The 21,979-nt window shown below is 38.9% G+C and overlaps 1 protein-coding gene across 3 annotated transcripts in view; it reads left to right on the forward strand.

The window, feature by feature from the left end:
- The window catches only part of LOC124605260 (epidermal growth factor receptor substrate 15-like 1), a 183,136-nt gene that overhangs the window by 90,466 nt on the left and 70,691 nt on the right, over positions 1-21,979 (forward strand). For all 3 annotated transcript variants that reach the window (XM_047136819.1, XM_047136820.1, XM_047136821.1), the window contains 3 exons: positions 3,102-3,299; positions 5,891-6,082; positions 18,878-18,974. In XM_047136819.1, coding sequence (XP_046992775.1) covers positions 3,102-3,299; positions 5,891-6,082; positions 18,878-18,974 — 487 coding nt within the window. The remainder of the gene's footprint in view (positions 1-3,101; positions 3,300-5,890; positions 6,083-18,877; positions 18,975-21,979) is intronic.

The following is a 21,979-nucleotide window of genomic DNA, read 5'->3' on the forward strand; positions in this document are numbered from 1 at the left end:
TATGGTGACAGAATCTGCAGTAAAAAAAGTTTCTTTCCTTGATTTCTAGAAAAAAATGTCTTTGCAGACCCCAAATGTGCTGATGTAAATGCTCAATTTCCAATTATCTATCAGTCCCATCAATTCTGAAGCAGTTGTATGGCATGATCTTTAGTGATAGTTTTCTCAAAAACAGAGCACTGTTGAACCAAAATTTCATTTTAGGTTGTTCACAAGCAACTTGCCAAAATAAGAGCGGAATTGCTCACCTGTGTTTGCGCCGTGCCCATTGTTTGTAAATGTTTATGGGTTATCTCCAGTTTGAGAATTTCGTGGGTTCAAAATCAGATTGTGTTGCAAAGACTGTTACATAATAGTTGAGATTTCGAGGATGGTTGTGAAATACGGCAGCAGAAATTGTCATAGTTATAGCGCACTGGAGAGAGACAGAAATACTGAAAAACCAGAACTGCAGACAGTGGGAGACAGGTGCTAACTATCCTGTGAAGACTTAGTTAAAAAATTCAAAGAACCAGTTGTGCAGAATCTGGGAATACATTGTAGCCTCCTACTTATCACTGTCTTAGGGTGGCAAAGACTAGATTAGACTAATTACTGTGCACACTGTGGCATTTAAGCAGGTATTCCTCTTCCACTTAATATGTGAATGAATGGAACAGTAAGAAACACTAAAAAGTTGTACAATAGGTTGTGCCATCTGCTATATGTGTCACAGCTGTTTGCAGAGCATGGATGGAGATATAACAACATTAATTTGTAAAAATAAATGTTACTAACATAATTTCCACTCTAACAGTTGTTAATGTATAAAAACTTGTTTTGGTGACTATACCACTACTGTGGTGTTGTCAGTATTTGTCTTCTAATCATAGTACTAACATTTGTTGAATTTTTCTAGTTATTTACATTCAAACCTATTCCTTTTTTGAAATTTATTCTTCTTATATGTTACAGCATTATAAACTGTAATGTTATCAGATTTTTAATTTTCATATACAGCATATTGTCTGTAAAAAGACACTATCATGAAAGATGTTCAGATTTTTAGCCGTGTCTATGCTGACAAAATCATTGCTGCAGCTACAAGCTCTAAAATGCATAGCTTTCAACAGAGCTTCATATGTTGTTAGTGCCAAATTATTCTCAGGAATGTGTATTGGCATAAGTAATGCCTATATTTAACCCTGTATCATATATCCAGTAGAAGATAGTGTACACTGACCACTGATATTAACTAAATTTCAGATATCAACTTTAAAAGTAGGCTTTAAGTTGGTTCCGTAATTTCTGCAATTGACCCAAATTTCCAAATACATTTAAGTTGATAAGAGAATCTGCACTCTGCTGTTTCAACTAATTTGCTAAATGTTGGGAAGAAAAGTGGTAATGTAAGTAAATTTAATGCTCCCACAGTATGTGCCAAGAATGTGATATAATTCTGCTTGCAGAAGTTTCTACGAAATGTCAACATGTCATAAAAAGCATGTATGGTGGCAGATGAAATGCTGTAGCTAGACATGTCAATTATTTTTGGGGGGAACACATCAGTTGCTAATTAATGATGTAATAGGTAACAAAACACAGCAAAAAAATGCATAAAAATTTATGATGCCATTTTTTTCAGCGGATCTTTGTATTTTCAGAAAAAAAATGAAAATGTTGGTCCCACATAAGTGGTGAAGTACATGGCTGATTTATGTCTTTCTTTGTGTAAAAAAATCTGAAAATGATCATTGAAATGCATCATATCTAGGAGATGTAGAAAAAAAATTATGGTACTGATTTCCCTATTTCTCACAGAGTTATGAGCAAAAGATAGTTGCATGTACCTACAAGGAATTTGTATCTCATACTATTAATGGTGAGACATGTTTTTATGAGCAAAAGCAAACCTATGCATTGCATAGTGCTAGCCAATACTTCAAAGAACTCAGCTTAACTGTTAGCAAAAACAAGACAGTTGTAATGCAGATGAATAAAACTCACTCTATGTAACCAATTTTTGGAATGTGAATAATTTCACATATCTTGGTAGTATTGAGGCAAGTGATGAGAGTGCCAATTTTAAGGTTTTGAACACGATAGTCAAGTATCCAAACTCTTCCATTTAGTGCAGAGACTTGTCCTGAATATGGACAGTACTCTAAGAGCTAAGCACACTATGTTCAAAACTTTCCTTCTGCCCATTATGTCTTACAGTTCGGAGAAGTGCGTCATAACCAAAAGGCACATAATCAGTTATGAACTTATCAAATGAAATTACTTAGATCTGCTCTACAAAAGACAAGAGCAGAAATGAGCACATCAGGGGAACCTGCAAGTGGAGATGAGTGTGAAAGGTAAGGCTGATTACAGTGAGATTGAAGTGCTTTGGTCCAGGAGAACAGATACTGTTTAAGCTATTTCCCTGTCAGTATTTGGAAAGGCATGTTTCATCCAAGAAATGGGGTGCCTGGGCTAAATTAAAGACGACCTCAAAAGAAAGGGGAGATATGCTGTGGTGAGGGAAGAAATCAACCAAGGCAAGCAGATTGAAGCAAATCATTTGAAAACATCCTACGCAGCTTATTGGCAGTACATGATGATGATGAAATTATAATCATCATCATCTGCATCAACAGTGATGATTATTGGTTTGATAAGTAAAATGTGTCAAACGAATAGTTGAAAGCAGATTTTCCTAACTCGTACCTACATGTATCAGACCAGTGACTCATTGTTTTATGCTGTACCATATCGTGACGGGCATGCACAAAGATTGTTAATGTCCTCATAACAGAATATTGTACTGAGTTAGACTCTTGGGTTATAAAAGGTGTTCTCAGTGGTAGCAGCCAAGAAGAAAAATATATTAAGAAGAAAATTTATTCCTGGAACTTACTTAATGTATTTTGATCTTTAAGGACTGTATACATTGCTTAAAGTGGAAGGTTATGTACACAGCTAAATTTGTATTTCTTAGTTTATGCTAAAAACTATCTGTCAGTTATCAGTCTAGTATCACAAGTCTCACTCTTATTCCATTGTATATTTTTTTCTTCACATTTAATAGAGCAATCTATATCTCTGTAATGACATTATATAATTATATTGTCCTACAGGTTGATAACTTGAGACGTCAAGCAGATGAGCAGGAAATGAGCCTCAAAGCGCAAGAAGAAGAACTGAATTCAAAGAAGCAGGAACTGGAAGGTCTCAAACAGGAAGAAGCAAGATTAGAGCAGCAACAAAAGGATTCTAGGAATCAGCTTGACAATCTGACAAAAAATTTGCAAGATACACAACTACAAATTAGCCAGGTATATCCTCCCTTTTGCTTTTCGATCTTCTTGCATTATTCTTGTAAATACATTGTTTTTGTATCAGGTTGCAGAGGTAACTGTGAGTACCCAATCATTCTGAACCTAATTGTGGACTGTTGTATATGTGAATACACACACACACACACACACACACACACACACACACTCTCTCTCTCTCTCTCTCTCTCTCTCTCTCTCTCTCTCTCTCTCTCTCTCTCTCTCTGTCTGTGTGTCTGTGTGTCTGTGTGTGTGTGTGTGTGTGTGTGTGAAAATAGTCCACAGTTTACAAATCAAGAAACCAAATTATCGTGTCACAATGTATTACCAAACTACATAGAGGAATTTTAAAAATAAGACACACTTCAGGGCTTAGTTTATTGTTTGTTTTCTGAAATATGTATCAGATGCTTCTGTTTGGACATAAGAAACATGAATGGGGGATGGAAGTAGACTGCTGATGTTCCCATGAAACTTAGATGGATGATTGTTCATGTGAAACAGTGGAGTGCGCCATCGATGTTTACCAAAGATGTAATCACACAAATTGATGTTCAGTGACAAATGAGCAATGCAAGTCATAGTAAAATTTACTGTTATAATGCTGGGAGTACCGATACACAGAAAGTGTGTGCCACTCGCAGCAAATAAGGCAACTATTCTTCATAATGAGCCCACTGTGGAACATTTTATAATAATTATAAATATGTGGTTAAAGGACATTATGGGGGGCAGGACGTGAAACGAGCTGACTTGGAGCAGGAGAGGCACCACAGGACATTTTAATTTACACTGTCTATACTTTTACAAATAAATTCATAAAACTTTGTTAGCATGACCAGGAAGGATTCAGGACTCACACTCATAGCAGAGGAAGTTCAAAAACATAACAAAACAAATTTTTGTTACATGTGAAATTTCATCATTTTTTCACTTGGTATTAGCTGCATTTGTTGCCGTAGGTACACTTTTCTTCATAAGTAAGAGAGATTCTTCGATGAATTTTGCACAGCATACAAACCATACTTACATATAAAAACAAAGATGAGGTGACTTACCGAACAAAAGCGCTGGCAGGTCGATAGATACACAAACAAACACAAACATACACACAAAATTCAAGCTTTCGCAACAAACTGTTGCCTCATCAGGAAAGAGGGAAGGAGAGGGGAAGACGAAAGGAAGTGGGTTTTAAGGGAGAGGATAAGGAGTCATTCCAATCTTAAAACCCACTTCCTTTCGTCTTCCCCTCTCCTTCCCTCTTTCCTGATGAGGCAACAGTTTGTTGCGAAAGCTTGAATTTTGTGTGTATGTTTGTGTTTGTTTGTGTATCTATCGACCTGCCAGCGCTTTTGTTCAGTAAGTCACCTCATCTTTGTTTTTATATATAATTTTTCCCACGTGGAATGTTTCCTTCCATTATATTGAAACCATACTTACAGGCGTATGAAAGTCTAGAATTTCCCAAATCTGTTAAAAACTGTGGTAAAAATTGAGATAATTAACTATAAAATTCGAGTTTTCTCTAAACGCGAAGTTTAAAACGTAACAGCCTATTCATTTTTCCATAGATTAAATAAGTTCTAGGGTTTCATACACCTGTAAGTATGGTTTGTAATCTGTGCAAAGTTCATCGAAGAATCTCTCTTACTTATGAAGAAAAGTGTACCTATAGCAACAAATGCAGCCAACAGTAAGTGAAAAAAATCATGAAATTTCACATTTAAGAAATATTATTTTTTCGTGTTTTGAACTTCCACTGCTATGAGTGTGAATCCTGAATCCTTTCTGGTCACGCTGACAAAGTTTTATGAATTATCTGTAAAAGTATAGACAGTGCAATTTAAAATGTCCTGTGGTGCCTCTCCTTCTCGAAGTCAGCCCGTTTGATGTCCTACCCCCCTTAAGAAATCGAGGAGTGTGGGCAACAGATTGATGCCCACTTTCTTTACTTCGGGGTAGGAATTTTGTCACTGCAACACTTGAAGAAGGTAGGGCAAGAACCAAAGATCGGTATGCTAGAGTATGCTTTGTTAAGGTTGCTTAAAACACAAGTATTTGCTGAAGTTGGCTACATTCACCTTAAAGATCAGATATGCCTCTTTAAACTTTGTTTTCACCCATCCACGGGCATTGCTTTGAGTCCCCAGAAGCAATTATGTTTGCTTGTGAAGTGTTCAACTTTACCATGAAGCCCATAGGACCATCACTATGTGGTTACTGAGGATACATCAGTGCATATATTTTCAAGGAGCATAAGTTGTAAGAAATGGAGAGCAAGCTATAAGAAAATGAGGTATTTGCAGTAGTTTCTCAAATTTTTAGGTGACCTTTGTGTGTAAATGAACAAGATTCTAAATGAACAGTGCAGTATGCAGCTAAATATTGTACAGTACAGTTTTATACAGCTTCTCACTCAAGTAAGTAAGTAAATAAATAAATGTAAAAATGTTTGTTACTTGAATGAGTATAAAATTCAAAACTTTGTACACACTGAGATGACAGGCTTTTATTATTGTAAAATAAAATTCTGTTTCTACATTGGACCTGTGCAAAATTGTATGATATAAATATTGTTTGTAAATTTTCAGGTAAAAGCAAAGATTACTCATCTCCAAGAGCAGCATCGACAAATGAATGATGCAATTGCGATGTATGATACAGCTATAACAGCAGGAGATACTTCTACTGTTGTGGACACTTCACTGAATATTAAACCTGAATTCAGAGATCCTGAGTACTTAAGAATTTGTGGTGGAAATGACAACAGTCCTGTTGAACAGGTGTGGATCATTATTATATTAATTTATGAGCTGAAGTTAAATTTAAATTGTGTTCCTGATAGTAGTTCAGGTATTCAAACTTTCAAGCAGCAGTTCCCCAGCCTTGTTTTGTTATTGAAGCACTTAGCTTAAATGATTCACACATTTCCTGATAATTTAGTCTCAAGATTCATACAGCACCCATTCTATTTGTATGCATACTAGGTTATTAGTTTCACATCTGTTTCTGCCAATTCCTGTAAGGTATCGTTGATCATACCAAAATTCAAAATCCGAGAGAGATTTTACAGTTCTTTGTCATAGCTGTCTGAGCAGTCTGTAATGTGTTCAACGTATTCAGTAATTCTTTACATTATGATCCATTTCTTATCATCTATTCTTGCTGTATAGTCGGATTAAAGCTTGAAGTCTTTAACCCATGTGAACTTCAGTGTGTCGAAGTCTTAAGTCTAAGTGCACGACGCTGTGGCTATTGGCTTTCAAACTGGAATATTGTAAATTTATTTATTTACACATCTCGTTCGATAGGACCAAATTGAGGAGCAAATCTTAAAGATCATGGAATGCGTCACTACATGAAATTACAGCATAAAAATAACAGACAAAATGTTTATGAATCCAAAGAAAGTCAAGTCATAAGTTTAGGTACACTCAATCAGTAATATAACATATGAATTAGCATAATTTTTCAAGGAACTCCTCGACAGAATAGAAGGATTGACCCATGAGGAAACTCTTCAGTTTAAATTTGAAAGCGCGTGGATTACTGCTAAGATTTTTTAATTCTTGTGATAGCGTATTGAAAGTGGATGCAGTAGCATACTGCACACTTTTCTGTACAAGGGATAACGAAGTGCAGCCCGAATGCAGATTGGATTTCTGTCGAGTATTAACTGAGTTAAAGCTGCTAATTCTTGGGAATAAGCTGATATTGCCAAGAAGAAACAACAGTAAAGTAAATATATATTGAGGGCAATGTCAAAGTACCCAGACTAGGGGACAGGGGTCGACCAGAGTTTCACGAACTTGTACCACTTATTGCCCGAACTGCCCGTTTCTGAGCCAAAAATATGCTTTGAGAATGGGAAGAGTTACCCCAAAATACAGTACCACATGACTTTAGTGAATGAAAGTAAGCAAAGTAGACTATTTTTTGTGTCAAATAAGCACTTCAGATACTGTTCGAATAGTAAAAATGACAGCATTAAGTCTTTGAATGAGATCCTGATTGTGGGCTTTTCACGACAGTTTCCTATCTACCTGAACACGTAGAAATTTGAACTGTTCAGTTTCACTAATCATATGCCCATTCTGTGAAATTAAAATGTCAAGTTTTGTTGAATTGTGTGTTAGAAACTATAAAAACTGAGTCTTACTGTGATTTAGCATTAGTCTATTTTCTATGAGCCATAAACATATGTTATTTATGAACTGCACTATTTGAAACAGAGTCAATGTTTCACACAACAGCCTTTACTACCAAGCTAGTGTCATCAGCAAACAGAAATATTTTGGAATCACCTGTAATACCAGAGGGGGCCCAAAATTGATCCCTGAGGTCCCCACCCCCCCATTTGACCGTACCCCACTCAGACCCCATGTCACAGCCATTCTCAGCATTGTGAATAATGACCTGTTGCTGTCTGTTGTTAAAGTAAGAGGTGAACCAATTGTGAGCTATTCCCTGTATTCCGTAATGGTCCAACTTCTGGAGCAATATTTTGTGATCAGCACAATCAAACACCTAGCATTCAAAACCTTTTGTTTAATCCATCCAGTGCTTCACAAAGAAAAGAGATTATAACATTTTCAGTTGTTAAACAAGTTTCTAAATCTGAACTGTATATTTGATTGAAAATTATGCAAATTATGTGACATAAAATGATCAGTTATCGTTACATACGCAGCCTTTTCAGTAACTTTAGCAGACACTGATGGCATAGAAATAGGTCTGAACTTGTCTACGTAATTCCTTTCTCCCTTTTTATAAAGCGGCTTACTACTGTGTAGTACTTTAAACATTCAGGAAACTGACCATTCCTAAAGGAAAAATTACAAATATGGCTAAGTACAGGGCTAACATGTGCAACACAGTACTTTAATATTCTGCTAGGCCCTCCATCATATCCATGAGAGTCCGTAGTCTTTAGTAATTTAATTAGTGACTCAGTCTCTCCCTTGTCAGTATCACAGAGTGGTATTTCAGACATCATTCTCAGAAAGGCATTTTCCAAGAGTGTTAGATGATTCCCTGCAGAAATTAAGTCTTTATTTAACTCACCAGCAATCCTCAGAAAATGATTGTTAAATACTGTACATATATATGACTTATCAGTAACACAAATATTATTACTGCGAACTGACTTTATATCATCGACCTTGTGCTGCTGACCAGACACTTCCTTCAAAACTGACCATATGGTTTCAATTTTATCCTGTGAATTAGTTATTCTGTTTGTGTACCACATACTCTTTCCCTTCCTAATAACATTTTAAGCACCTTATAATACTATTTGTAATGGGCTACTGTAGCTTGATTATGACTACTTCTAACATTTTGATACAATTCCTGCTTTGTTCTACATGATACCCTCATACCACTAGTCAGCCACCCAGGTTGCCTTGTACTGCTTGTACACTGTTTAAAACATTCTAATGGAAAGCAACTCTCAAAGAGCATGAGAAATGTCTTAAGGACAGCATTATATTTATCATCTATGTTATTGGCAGTATAAATGTCCTGCCACTCTTATTCCTTATCGAGGATTAAACCTATTTGACTTTCTTTTTTTCTTTAAATCATTTCAATTTAACATACAGTATGTCAAACAGTAAGTTTAATTTTAATTGCAGAAGTTGCAATTTTGATTGTATGGTAATTTTTGGATGAGATTTAATGTCATCATCATCTGGGTATCTTTCCAGTGAGCTAGGTAGGACTTTTATGGATATCATGCCTCTATCACTTCCTGTCATTATAAGCTCCCTCTCTTTCTACATCTTGCAATGCTATTCCTGGCTGATTCATCATCATCTTGGACAGTTTCCAGCCACTGGCTGGGTCTGTCGGGAACACAAGCCTCTCCATCGTGTTCTGTCTTTCCACCATTCCCCCTCTTCCACCTTCGTCCAGTTCTCTCCTCTTCTCGTCACACATTCCTTCACTCCCTTCACCCATCTATCTCTTGGTCTTCCTCTGGGCCTCTTCCCCTCCAGTTGCAGATCAAACATCCTCTTTGGAATTCTTCCCTCATCCATTCTCTTCATGTGTCCATACCACTGCAGTCTTGATTTTTCTATCCTGTCCTGTACTGGTTCCTCCTTTAGTCTTTCCCTCACATACACATTTCGCAATCTGTCTCGTCTTGTTACACTCAACCTGCTCCTCTGGAACTTCATTTCACTAGCCTGTATTCTACTTTTGTCGCTTTTGTGCATTACCCATGTCTCACTTCCGTATGCCAATATGGGGACAAAGTAGGTTCGGTATATAATTCCCTTGGATTTCTGTGGCACCTCCTTGCTCCAAATAAGCCCCCTATTGCATTTGTAGAACTGCCCTGCTTTTCTGCACCTTTCATTTATTTCCATTGCGTTTCCCCCCTTACTTTCAATCATGCTTCCCAGGTACTTGAAGTTCTCTACTACTTGTAGTTTTTCCCCTCCACAAGTTATATCCACATTTGGCCTATTCTTCTTCCTTGTTGTGACAATTATTTCACTTTTCTTTGCAGAGAAATGCATTCCATATTGTGCTGCCGTTGCCTCCCATGCATCTAACTGCTCTTGCACCACCTCCTCGCAATTTCCCCATAACATCAGGTCATCGGCAAAAAGCACTGCTTTCATTTTATGATCTCCAATTGCATCTGATACTTGCTGTAGGATTTCATCCATAACAATAATAAACAATAAAGGCGAAAGTGCACTTCCTTGTCACAGCCCATTTTCCAGCTTGAACCATGCAGTACGTTCCCTCCCCACTTTCACACAACTCTCACTTCCCTCATACATTTTTCTGACTTTTCGTGTTATCTCTTCATCTATCCCTTTTGCATTCAGCACATCCCAGAGCTTGTCCCTACAGATACTGTCATACGCCTTCTCAATATCTAAAAAGGCCATGATTAAGTCCTTCCCGTACTCATAGTGCCTTTCCTGCAGTTGCCTTACCGCAAATATGAGGTCCGGTGTTGATCTTCCCGGTCTGAAACCGTACTGCTCCTCTTGCAGCCTACTTTCAATACTGCTTCTTATTCTCTTCTCCAGGATCTTTTCATAGATTTTCCCACAGTGGCATAGCAGGGTGATTCCTCTGTAGTTCTCACATCTCCTTTTATCCCCTTTCTTGAAGATCGGGACTATAATTCCTTTCTTCCAATCCTCCGGAATTCTGTTCTCCTTCCACACCACCCTCAGCACTCTGTATAGCCACTGGGTTCCTACTTCTCCTGCTGCTCGTATCATATCCACTATTACTTCGTCCCAACCTGGTGCCTTGCCCCCTTTCATCCTCTTTATGGCTTCTTCCACTTCATTCCAAGTTAGATCATCAATTTCCCCATTATTATAATCGTCTGCTGCCTTAGGCTTTCCATCGCTGTTAGTTACCCGCTTGGCGGCATTCAACAGATCTTCAAAGTACTCCTTCCAAATCTTTTTGAGCTCATGCATTTCCTCCACAACACTTCCATTATTATCCATGATCCTCAGGCACTCGCTTCTGTCGTTCCTCTTATTTCTTACCATGGTGTAAAGTACTTTTTTGTTCCCTTCACTGTCCTCTTCTAACATTCTTGTCCATTTTTCCATCCACTTCTTCTTTTCCGCCCTTACTATGGTCTGTGCCGCTTTCTTGCTTTCCTTATATTTTACCCTAGCTTCCTCTGTTCGGGTCTGGAGCCATTCTCTGAAGGCTTTGTTCTTTCGAAGTACTGCCTCTTTACATATGTTGTTCCACCATGGGGTTTCCTTACTTCTCCTCTTTGTGCTAGTTCTTCCGCACACAGTCTCAGCTGCCTCAACTAGAGCCCTCTTAAAACCTCCCCATTCTTCTTCCACTGTTCTCTGATCTTCCTTTGGCAGCTTCTTCCTGATCAGTGTCTGGTACTGGGTCCTCTGTTCATCCTCTTTCAGCATCCATGTCTTCAACCTTTTCTCCTGTATATCTGTTGCCCTCCTATCTTTTTTCTCTCTCAGGGTGGCTACCAACAGCCGATGGTCACTGTCTAAGGCCTCAGATGGAATGACCTTAACATCTGTGAGGCTGCTCATCATCTGCCTATCCACTAGTACATAGTCTACTACTGAAGTTTGGGACCAGTCTCCACTGTACCAAGTTATTTTGTGGCTACTTCTCTTCTTGTACCAGGAATTTGCGATCGCCAGCCCATTCCTCTTGCAGAATTCCAGCAACAATTTTCCTTCTCTATTTCGGTTCCCCCAGCTCTCTGGTCCCATTATCTCCTCGAATCCTTTCCTATCTGTGCCAACATGTGCATTGAGGTCCCCAATTATAATCTGATTACCTCCATTTAGCTGCTTTTGCATGTCATCTTCAAATTCCTCCTTCTCCTTTTTTGTACACCCCACCTGTGGGGCATATGCTTGGATGATTTCAATGCTTTTTCCTTTCACTCGTACTCTGGCTTTTATCATTCGATCATTGATACCTTTCACCTCCTCCTGCAGACCCTCTCTGACCACTATTGCCACTCCATTTCTTCCCCTCTCATTCCCTATCCAGTACAGTTTACATCCTTTACTTAGTGGTTTTTCACCAACTCCTCTCCACCTAGTCTCAGCAAGTCCCAAGATGTCCAATTTCCTCCTTTTCATCATTTCTACAATTTCTTCTAACTTCCCAGTTAGAGTCCTTACGTTTAAGGTGCCCAGTCGTAAACCATCTCATAATCCTTTTCCATTGCTTGGTCAGTTTCCTTTAAATCCGTTCCGTGATCCGAGGCATGTTCCCTTTTTAAAAGCAGTTGATTTATCCACTACTGGCTTGCTAGGCCTATCCTGGCTGATTGTCTTCATTTATTTGATCTAACCATCATCTTCTGGGACATCCAATAGGTCCCCTTCCATGTAGTGTCATTTCCAAGCAATGTCTAGGGGTTCTAATCCCTTGCATCCTTTGTATAGGCCCAAGCCTTTTTCAATTGTGCAGTGTGTAATCCCCGCCCCCATAGTGCAGGCACTAGCATATCATTCATAATACACTTGTTTCTAATTTGGTCTCGTACGTGATCTGTTCAAAAAATTCTGGAATTCGGTCCACAAAGTTTTTCTGTACTTACCTTTCAGTTATTGTCCATGGTCTCCTTTGAAATACTCTTCTCCCAATTGATACACCACTCCCAATGCTGTTTACCCTTCCAGAAACAGTCTTAGTATGCCTCTTGTGGATTGCACAAATTGCCATCTGCAAATTTTCTTTTATCTCATCTGTTGTTGCAAATGTTCATCCTTTCAATGGGCTTTTCAACTTTGGAAATAAAAAAAAGTCTGCAGGCACTAGGTCTGGAGAGTGTGGAGGTTGAGGTAGCACACTGATTTACTTTTCTGAGCAATAGTCACACACCAAGAGGGATGAATGTGCAGGTGCATTATTGTGATGCAAAGCCATGAATTGCCTCACCATATTTCAGGCTGGTTCCTTTTCACATTTTCTCACAGGCATCGCAACACTTTCCGATAGCACTTTTGATTAGCAGTGTGTCCCTGTGACATGAATTTGTGATCCAAAAGCTCTTCAAAGATTGTGAGGTGAAGGTCTATCTGGTCTTGACGCGTGAGTGATGGGAAGAACTTGGCAGCAATGCGATGTATTCCAAGGTGCTGTGTCAGGATTTCTTGACATGATCCAACTGAAATGTTACATTCCTCTGCAGTTTCCCAGTCAGTCAGTCAGTCTTCAACTGACAAGCACAGCTTCGTTGATGTTCCTGACATGATCGTTCTTGGTAAATGTCGAAGGGTGTCTGGAATGAGAGTCATCTTTAACTTCCATCCAGCCATTTTTAAACAATGTGAACAATTTATAATACCGAGTATGGCTTAAGCACTCATCGCCGCAGGCTTCCTGCATAATTTAGTGTGTCTGTGTAAAGGTTCTCTTGTGTTTCTCACAGAATTTAATGCAGGTGCATTGCTCCTCTTAACTCTGTCATCTCGAAATTCACAAATTGTGCGATGCAACGTTCTACCCAACACATCACTGAACAATAACTAAAAGACATACAGCAATGAAACTTAGAGCAGTTACACATTAAACACAAGCATGTGCAGGGATGCCAACCACCTTTTGCTCCCATGCACCATTGACGTGGAATTATGAATGTCGTGGAATTTTCTGAACAGACCTAATATTGTCTTTTGTACAGTAGATAATAAGAATTTCATTTCATGAGCTTGTAGTTTGCTGATGTCTTGTTCTGTTAACACACAGATTTCCAAGCTGTTTGTTGTGACTGGCAGAAGGTGTTATTTGAACATGTTCGGTTTGGCTTCTACGAGAACTGCTTTATTCCTAGAACAACATGCAGCCTTTTAACGTTCTGTTTTGAACTTCTAACTTAGCATTCCCATGGTTTGATACAAAACTTCCAAGATAGCTGATGCTTCATACACTTTCAATCTTTTCTTCACGAAGTTTGACCATATATTAGTTGGTGCTCAATTTCATTGCTACTATTTTCTTCTTGCTTGTACTCATTAAATTTGTTAGTACAGCAATATAAGTCCCATTTCTCTCTCTCTCTCTCTCTCTCTCTCTCTCTCTCTCTCTCTCTCTCTCTCTCTCAGCCCCCCTTTTTCCCTCCTTCTGTCCCCCCAGATGGCAACATCCCTTGCAAAGACAAATGCATTGAGATCTCCAGAATCTACAGCTTTAATTTTTTTGACAATTACATCCAATAGTGCAATGAAAAGTAGTACAGATTGTGAACTACCTCATATGCCTTTGTTTGTTTGGAACATATCTGATTTGCCATTTCTTACTTTGTACTGCTGTCACAGGTTTTGTTAGCAATTGGGTCTCAAATTGGAGAGCTTTGAACATCTAGATTATGCAGCCACTGCCATATTTTGCTCATTGGAACATTATCAAAGGCTTTTTCTATGTCTAAAAATGCTATAATCATATTGTATGGAAAGTTCTGGTTAAGAATAACAAATTATTTAAGAATAAAGGAGACGGCTCACCTAAAGACAGAAGTGCTATGTCATTGACATATACACACACAAATGGTACAGAGCTTTACTTTGCTAGTTTTCAGAATGCAATTCCTTTCTTAAGCATGTTGGAGAAACATGCAAAAAGCACGCACACACACACACACACACACACACACACACACACACTGTTTGGTGAGGCTGACCTTACGTTTAAGCCGGGGAAGTTACAGGAGTGAAGGATGAGCTGTAAGGATAGCTCCCATCTGCGCAGCTCAGGAAAGCTGATGGTGATGGGGAGAATCCAGATGGCACGGTTTGTGAAGCAGCCATTGAAATCTCGCATGTTGTGCTCTGCTGCATGTTGTGCCACTGTGTGGTCCACCTTGTTGTTGGCAACAGTTTGATGGAGGCCATGTATTGTGGCTGACAGCTGGTTGGTTGTCATACCAATGTAAAATGCCGTGGCAGTGGTTGCAGCAGAGCTGGTGTATAAGATGGCTGCTTTCACAGTTGGCCCAACCTCTGATGGGATAGGATAAGTCTGTGACGGGACTGGTCTTGCATCTGAATATTCCATAAGTGTATGATCCCTGTGGCAGGGGATTGGGTGTAGGAGTGGCATAGGGCTGGACTAGGATGTTGTGGAGGTTGGGTGGGTGGCAAAACACCACTTTGTGAGGGGATGGAAGTATCTTGGGTAGGATGTCCCTCATTTCAGGGCATGATGATAAATAATCAAAGCCCTGATGAAGGACGTGAGGCCTTCAGCATACTGGGCAAGGAAGTTCTCATCACATCACTACAGATCTGTCTGCCAAGGGTGACCAGGGTGGATTGGAGGAATTTTGTGTGGAAGGGGTGGCAGCAGTCAAAGTGCAGGTACTGTTGGTGATTGGTTGGTTTGATGTGGACTGAGGTGTGGATGGAGCCATCTGAGAGGAGGAGATCAACATCTAGAAAGGTGGCACAATGGGCAGAGGGGCACCAAGTGAAATGGATGGGAGAGAAGGTGTTGAGTTGTGCAGGGATGAGGATAAGGTGTCCTGGCCTTGGGTCCAGATTATGAAGATGCCACCAATAAACCTGAACCAGACCAGGGATTTGGGGTTTTAAGAAGCTTGGAATGTTTCCTCTACCTGGATTATGAAGAGGTTGGCATAGGAGGGTGCCATGCGGATGCCAGTGGCTGTGCCACGAATTTGTTTGTATATCTTCCCTTCAAAAGTGAAGTAGTTATGGGTTAGGATGTAGTTGGTTAGGTGCGACAATGCAGCGCTTCTGCCTTTAGGTGAGTCGTCTCCTTTATCCCTAAATAATTTGTTACATTACAATCAGATTTTTCCCTTTTCCATTAGTTGCCTAATGGCAAAAACGAGGTCAGTTGTTCTTCCTTAAACTGGTGTTCTATCATTATTTGTAGTCTCTTCACTGTAATCTTTCGTAATATCTTATGACATCGTTATTACAGGGTAATTCCTCTACAGCCCTGCACAAGTTACAGAATGTAAACCTCTACTGGGATGATGACATCTCTGGTATATATAACATCCCATGCCATGGTCAAACACAGTTCAGTAGTGGAAGCCAACGACATTTCTGCATCACCTTCAAAATTCTCACCAAACTCCAGAATGAGATTTTCACTCTGCAGCGGAGTGTGCGCTGATATGAAACTTCCTGGCAGATTACTGGCAGAAGTAAAGATGTGAGGACCGGGCGTGAGTCGTGCTTCGGTAGCTCAGATGGTAGAGCACTTGCCCGCGAAAGGCAAAGGTCCCGAGTTTGAGTCTCGGTCCGGCACACAGTTTTAATCTGCCAGGAAGTTTCATAGCAGCTGATATGTCATGCCACACCTGCTTTGTCAGTTTAATTCCACATCCAGTGGGGAAAAGAATATTTAACTGCAGTGTTACAGTGAAGGGAAAAAGCTCATAACTTCACTGTGTTCGCAAATGCAGACTAGTTCATGAGCTACGCAGTTCATGTTGTCAAAAGACAAAATGGTCAGAATGTCTTGTAAACAGTAACATTAGACATCTTCGGTTGTTTAGAATCTTCATAAATGAACTTCATTGTAGTCTGGATGAGCCCTTGATGTATACATTCTGCATTGTCACTGTGGAGAGACACACACATCCACAGTAACCTGCTCCCAAGCTACTTTTTACATTCAAAATGTCCTACATTGCTGTTTTATCTGTCTTGCGCCAGGTGTTATATTTTGACAAACATTGAAAATTTCTGTGTGCTCACAGAATTTTTGCAGTTTCGAAGGCACACTGTGATACAAATTGTTTCCTTCTGTGAGGCGATCTGTATATAAACTGAGACCATGATTCAGGTAGAAGCTAAGAAAATGTGCATATTCTTAGCAACATGCAGAAATTATAAAATTTCTGATTAGGTGTGGTATGTTTTAGTGAACAGTCGAAGAACTGAATTACCTCCTCCCTGTTCACATGGACTGATATAAAACTACGCATGAATAATGTTAACCATTTTGTGATTTGTACGAAGTTGAATGCAACCCATATATGCCCAACGGGTCCCCATGGGGTCATTTTTGTTCCACTGTGAAAACCTCATTGCGAACTGCTACTACAAATAACTGCTACAGTTGTTATCTGTTGCTACATGTGAAAATCGTACAACTCCATGAAGGAAAAAAAAAAAAAAGTTCTGGGCATATGTGGGTTAAAGGCAACACTTGCTACACTTTCCTGTAGTTATTTGCTTTCTGTCATGACTTGACTAAATGAATGGAGAGTTTGATAGGTCTCTCTCTCTCTCTCTCTCTCTCTCTCTCTCTCTCTCTCTCTCTCTCTCTCTCTCTGTGTGTGTGTGTGTGTGTGTGTGTGTGTGTGTGTGTGTGTGTGTGTGTACTCTGACTTAGTAGGGTCTAATGGATGTAGAGTGCAGAAGTTATCTTAATAATATTAGGCGTGCACAAGATCTACATCTACATCGATACTCTGCAAACCACAGTATGGTGTGTGGCGGAGAGTACCCTGTACCACTACTAAGTGGTTTCCTGTTCCACTCACAAATAGAGCAAGGGAAAAATGACTGTCTAAAATACCTCTGTAGGGACCCTAATTTCTCATATCTTATCTTCATGGTCATTATACGCAATGTATGTTCCTGGCAGTGGAATTGTTCAGCAGTCAGCTTCAAATGCCGGTTCTCTAAATTTGCTCAACAGTATTTCTTGAAAAGAACATCGTCCTACCTCCAGGGATTCCCATTTGTGTTCCCAAAGAGTCTCTGTAACACTTATGTGGTGTTCAAACTTGCTGGTAACAAATCTATCAGCCCGTCTCTGGTCAGATTGAAGGAAGACATAGAAGCAATTCAGTCCTTTACAGGTGAACCACTCTTTCCTAAAATTATCCCAATAGACTGAAGTTGACCATCCGTCTTCCCTACCACAGTTCTCATGTGCTTGTTCCATCTCATATCACTTTGCAACATTACGCCCAGATACTGAACTGCATTAACGTACACTCTTCCACATTTAGGGCTAGCTACCATTCATCACACCAACTGGAAATTTTGTCAACGCTGTCTTCTATCTTCACTCAACTTCAACACCTTATCCGTACAACCACACTGTCATCAGCAAACAGCTGCAGATTGCTGCCCACCCCATCTGCCAAATCATTTATGTATATAGAGAACAGCAGCAGTCCAATCATACTCCCCCTGATGATACCCTTGTCTCTGATGAACACCCTCTGTCGAGGACAACATACTGGGTTCTATTATTTAAGAAGTCTTGGAGCCACTCACATATCTGTGAACTTATTCCATATGCTCGTACCTTCAGTAACAGCCTGCAGTGGGGCCCCATGTCAAATGCTTTCATGAAATTGAGAAATGTGGAATCTGCCTGTTGCCCTTCATCCATAGCAGTATATCATGTGAGAAAAGGGCAAACTGAGTTTCACATGAGCGATGCCTTCTAAAACCATGTTGATTTGTGGACATAAGCTTCTCAGTCTCAAGAAAGTTTATTATATTTGAACTGAGAATACGTTCAAAGATTCTGCAGCAATAGATGTTAGGGATATTGGTCTGTAATTTTGTGGATCCATTCTTTAATTTGTAAAATTTAACAGGAATTCCATCTGGACGTGGTGATTTATTTGCTTTCAAGTCTTTCAGTTGTTTCTCTACACCAGCAATGCTTAGTGTGGAGAGATGCATAAAACGAGTCTTTAGACTGATGACTATAATGACAGTAACAAAAACAGCACTCATTTGGACTTACCTTGTCTTATGAAGCCTTGACGTTTAAAGTTTTCATTTTCTAAAACCATAAGTGTTCACAATAACTCGTTACAAATTGTGGTTGTGTGTGTATTTTGCTTCTTGCAACCATGAAACTGTATTTTTTAGGGTTTTAATATTGCAAAGTAAAATCATAACAAAACATCAGTTTGAATAGGATGTAGTGTTTCTGGACTAAAATTATCTGTTTTTATTGAAAGATATAATATTTTGTGTAAACTACTGTGTGTTATATGTAAACCAGACAACATATTTCTTTACTTTTGTTATTTGTGTAAGTAAATTGAACTAGTAATAGTAAGAAAATTTCTAACATTTTTGCAGAATAAGGCATTAACAAATAACAATGATCCTTTTGGTGGGATGAATGAACATTCTGAAAATATTGGAGGATTTGATGGAGAAGATCTTTTCAGCAATGGTATGTATGTAAAACCTTAAATTTCAGTTGTATCTAGTGGAAAACAAGCAAGACAAGTATAAATGCAAATGTAATAATCTGTTAATCTCTAGCATTTAGTCTCATATGATAAGAGTAAGTTATTTAAATTCACTGTACCAGATGGTTATGATTAAAGTGCAGCTGCTCGCAGAGGTCTAGTGTGGGCTCCAATTATTACATGGCAGTGAAACTTGGTAGATATTCTAAAACATTAATGCAGAACCGATTTACACTAGAAAAAAATTGATTTGAATTTTGTCCAACAGGTGCAAATCTGGTACTGTGACTACAAGAAATATGTGTAGAAATGTTTCCATATGTTATGAATTAGACATCGTATATGGGCAGAAATGGTCAAACAAGTGAGAAAGGCATAATGTCAATATTATTATTAATTGCCCCTTACACACGTTGTTGAGTATGAGCACCAGAGATGTCGATGAGATGCTGTACAGTGCCAGGTTTGCACCTGGTGGCCAGAATTGGAACAAATTGTTTTCCAGCATAAGTTGATTCTGCATTAACACATTTGTATATCTATCAAGTTTCGCTACCATGTGGTAATTACAGCCCACACTGGACCTTCAAGATTATCTGCACTTTCATTATAGCCACAAAGTACTGAACAGCTATGTTCATAACATAATGGTAGTAATTATTGAATCAAAATAAATATTATTTAAACATCCTGTTGATGAAAAGCCTGTTATAGCTGGAAGAATGAGTACAGATAAGGAATTTAAAGAGCTATTTTTGTAGTAATCACTTTGAAAAGAAGGGGGAATGGAGGTGTGGGGGCAGGGGAGGGGCAGCTGCGCACTGCATGAATATCAAGAGCTCATATGGCAGGCCAGCACTAAGCAAAGAAGATAAACCTGAAAGGTGAAGAAATATGTAGAGGGGCTGCACATACAAATTGAACTTGGAAGATAATATCATAGACAGGGAAGAGGAAGTAGATGAAGACGATACATTGTGAGAAATACTTCACAGATTCCCTCAGAATTATTGACGTCCTTGGGAGTGCCAAAAATGTTAAAACTATTCCACCTGTTGTGAAAGATATGAGATGAGGAAAGCAGTTCCAGAGTGCAAGACGAATGTTATAATTTCAATTCCAAATAAAGCAGGACTGAGACATGTGAATATTACAGAACCATCAGTTTAATAAGTCATGGTTTCAAAATACTGACACAGATTACTTGCAGAAGAATGGAAAAACTAGTAGAAACCAGTCTCAGGGAAGATTAGTTTGGGATCCAGGGAAAAAAGAGGACTGCATGAGGCTATACTCATCCTACTACTTATCTTAGAAGTTATACTGAAGGTAAACAAACCTGTATTTATAACATTTATAGACTTAGAGAAACTTTTTGACAGTTTTGACTGAAACACATGCTTCGAAATTCTGAAGATAGTAAGGATAAAACACAGTAAGGAAAAGGTTATACTTGGCTTGCACTGAAACCAAACAGCAGTTGTAAAAGTCAAGGGGCATAAAAGGGAAGCAGTGGTTGAGAAGGGAGCGAGAAAGGGTCTTAGCCTAGTCCCAATGTTGTTCAATATGCGCATTGAGCAAGCAGTTTAGGAAAGAAAAGAAAAATTCTGAGAAGGCATTAAAGCTTAGAGAGAGACAATAAAAATTTTGTACTTTGCCGATGACATTTTAATTCTGTCAGAGACAACAAAAGACTTGTAACCTCTTTTCAACACACTATCCATTCTGTTCAACAGCTGTTCCAAGATTAGTATCAACAAAAGTAAACCAGGGGTAATGGAATGTAGGTGAATTACATCAGATTGAATTAGGAATAAGGCAGTAAAAGTAGATGAGTTTTGCTATTTGAGCAGTAAAATGATAATGTCAGAAGTAGTAGGGACGTAAAAAGGCAGGCTAGCAATACCAGGAAACATATTTCTGAAAATTGTGACTTGGTTAACACTAATACAAATTTAAATGTTAGGAACTCTGTGGAGTGTAACCTTGTACAGAAGTGAAAAGTGGATGATAAGAAGTTTAGACAAGAAGAGAACAGAAGCTCTTGAAATGTGGTGCTATAGAAGAATGCTGTGCATTAGCTATAGGCCACGTAACTAATGAGGTGGTACTGAATTGAGTTGGGAGAAAATACATGTATGGCACAATTTGACTGAAAGAATGGATTTGTTGATCCCAAGACACTTTCTGCGGCATCAAGGAAATGCCAGTTTTATATTACAGCAGAGTATAATGTGGATGGGGGTGTAAACTGTGGAGGGAGAGCAAGGGCGGAATACAGTAAGTAGGTTCAGATGGACCTATGTTGTAGTATTTATTCAGAGATGATGAAGCTTGCACGAGGTAGACTAGTGTGCATTAAACTACTCTTTGGACTGGAGAGCAAAGCAACAATATTATCATAATTTTGTACAAGACATTTTCTATCAGCATACATTGGATACTGAGTTCTAACAAAATGGTGACATGCTGAAACAAATGTTATTTTCTTCACCCACAAAACTGAGACAGAAGCGTGTACCAAAAATAGCCTTTTGAAGATATTGCAAAATGACATGTATGCCGACAGAGTTTAATTCAGAATGTTGGCATCAGATTCTGATGAAAATTATATGTACCATTTTCGTTTCCCACTAATATGGAAAACATGGTTCTGAGAAAAGAGTGTTTAAAATTTTAGGTTAAGTATTTATATTTAACTTCGACTTCTCTAATCAGCAATCCCTAGCCCATACAGTAGTTCTTCCGGATTCAAAAGGAGGTCCTCCTCCACCTTTTATATGGCCATGGTTGTTTTTGCGGGCTTATTTGGCAGCTTCTGTCATCTGCCACACTGCTTGCTCAATACATTTTTTGTCTGCATCCATACAGAAGTTGTAACAGGCAGAGGCAATCTCAAGTTTGAAAGTGTTCAAAGTTTCCATAATGCCTGTTAGAACATTGCTGAAATTCCATGTCAACTAGTGTTTTCATGCCGTGAATGGTT

This window comes from Schistocerca americana, chromosome 3 (assembly GCF_021461395.2).
Source record: "Schistocerca americana isolate TAMUIC-IGC-003095 chromosome 3, iqSchAmer2.1, whole genome shotgun sequence".
In the NCBI taxonomy this organism is placed as follows: Eukaryota; Metazoa; Arthropoda; class Insecta; order Orthoptera; family Acrididae; genus Schistocerca; species Schistocerca americana.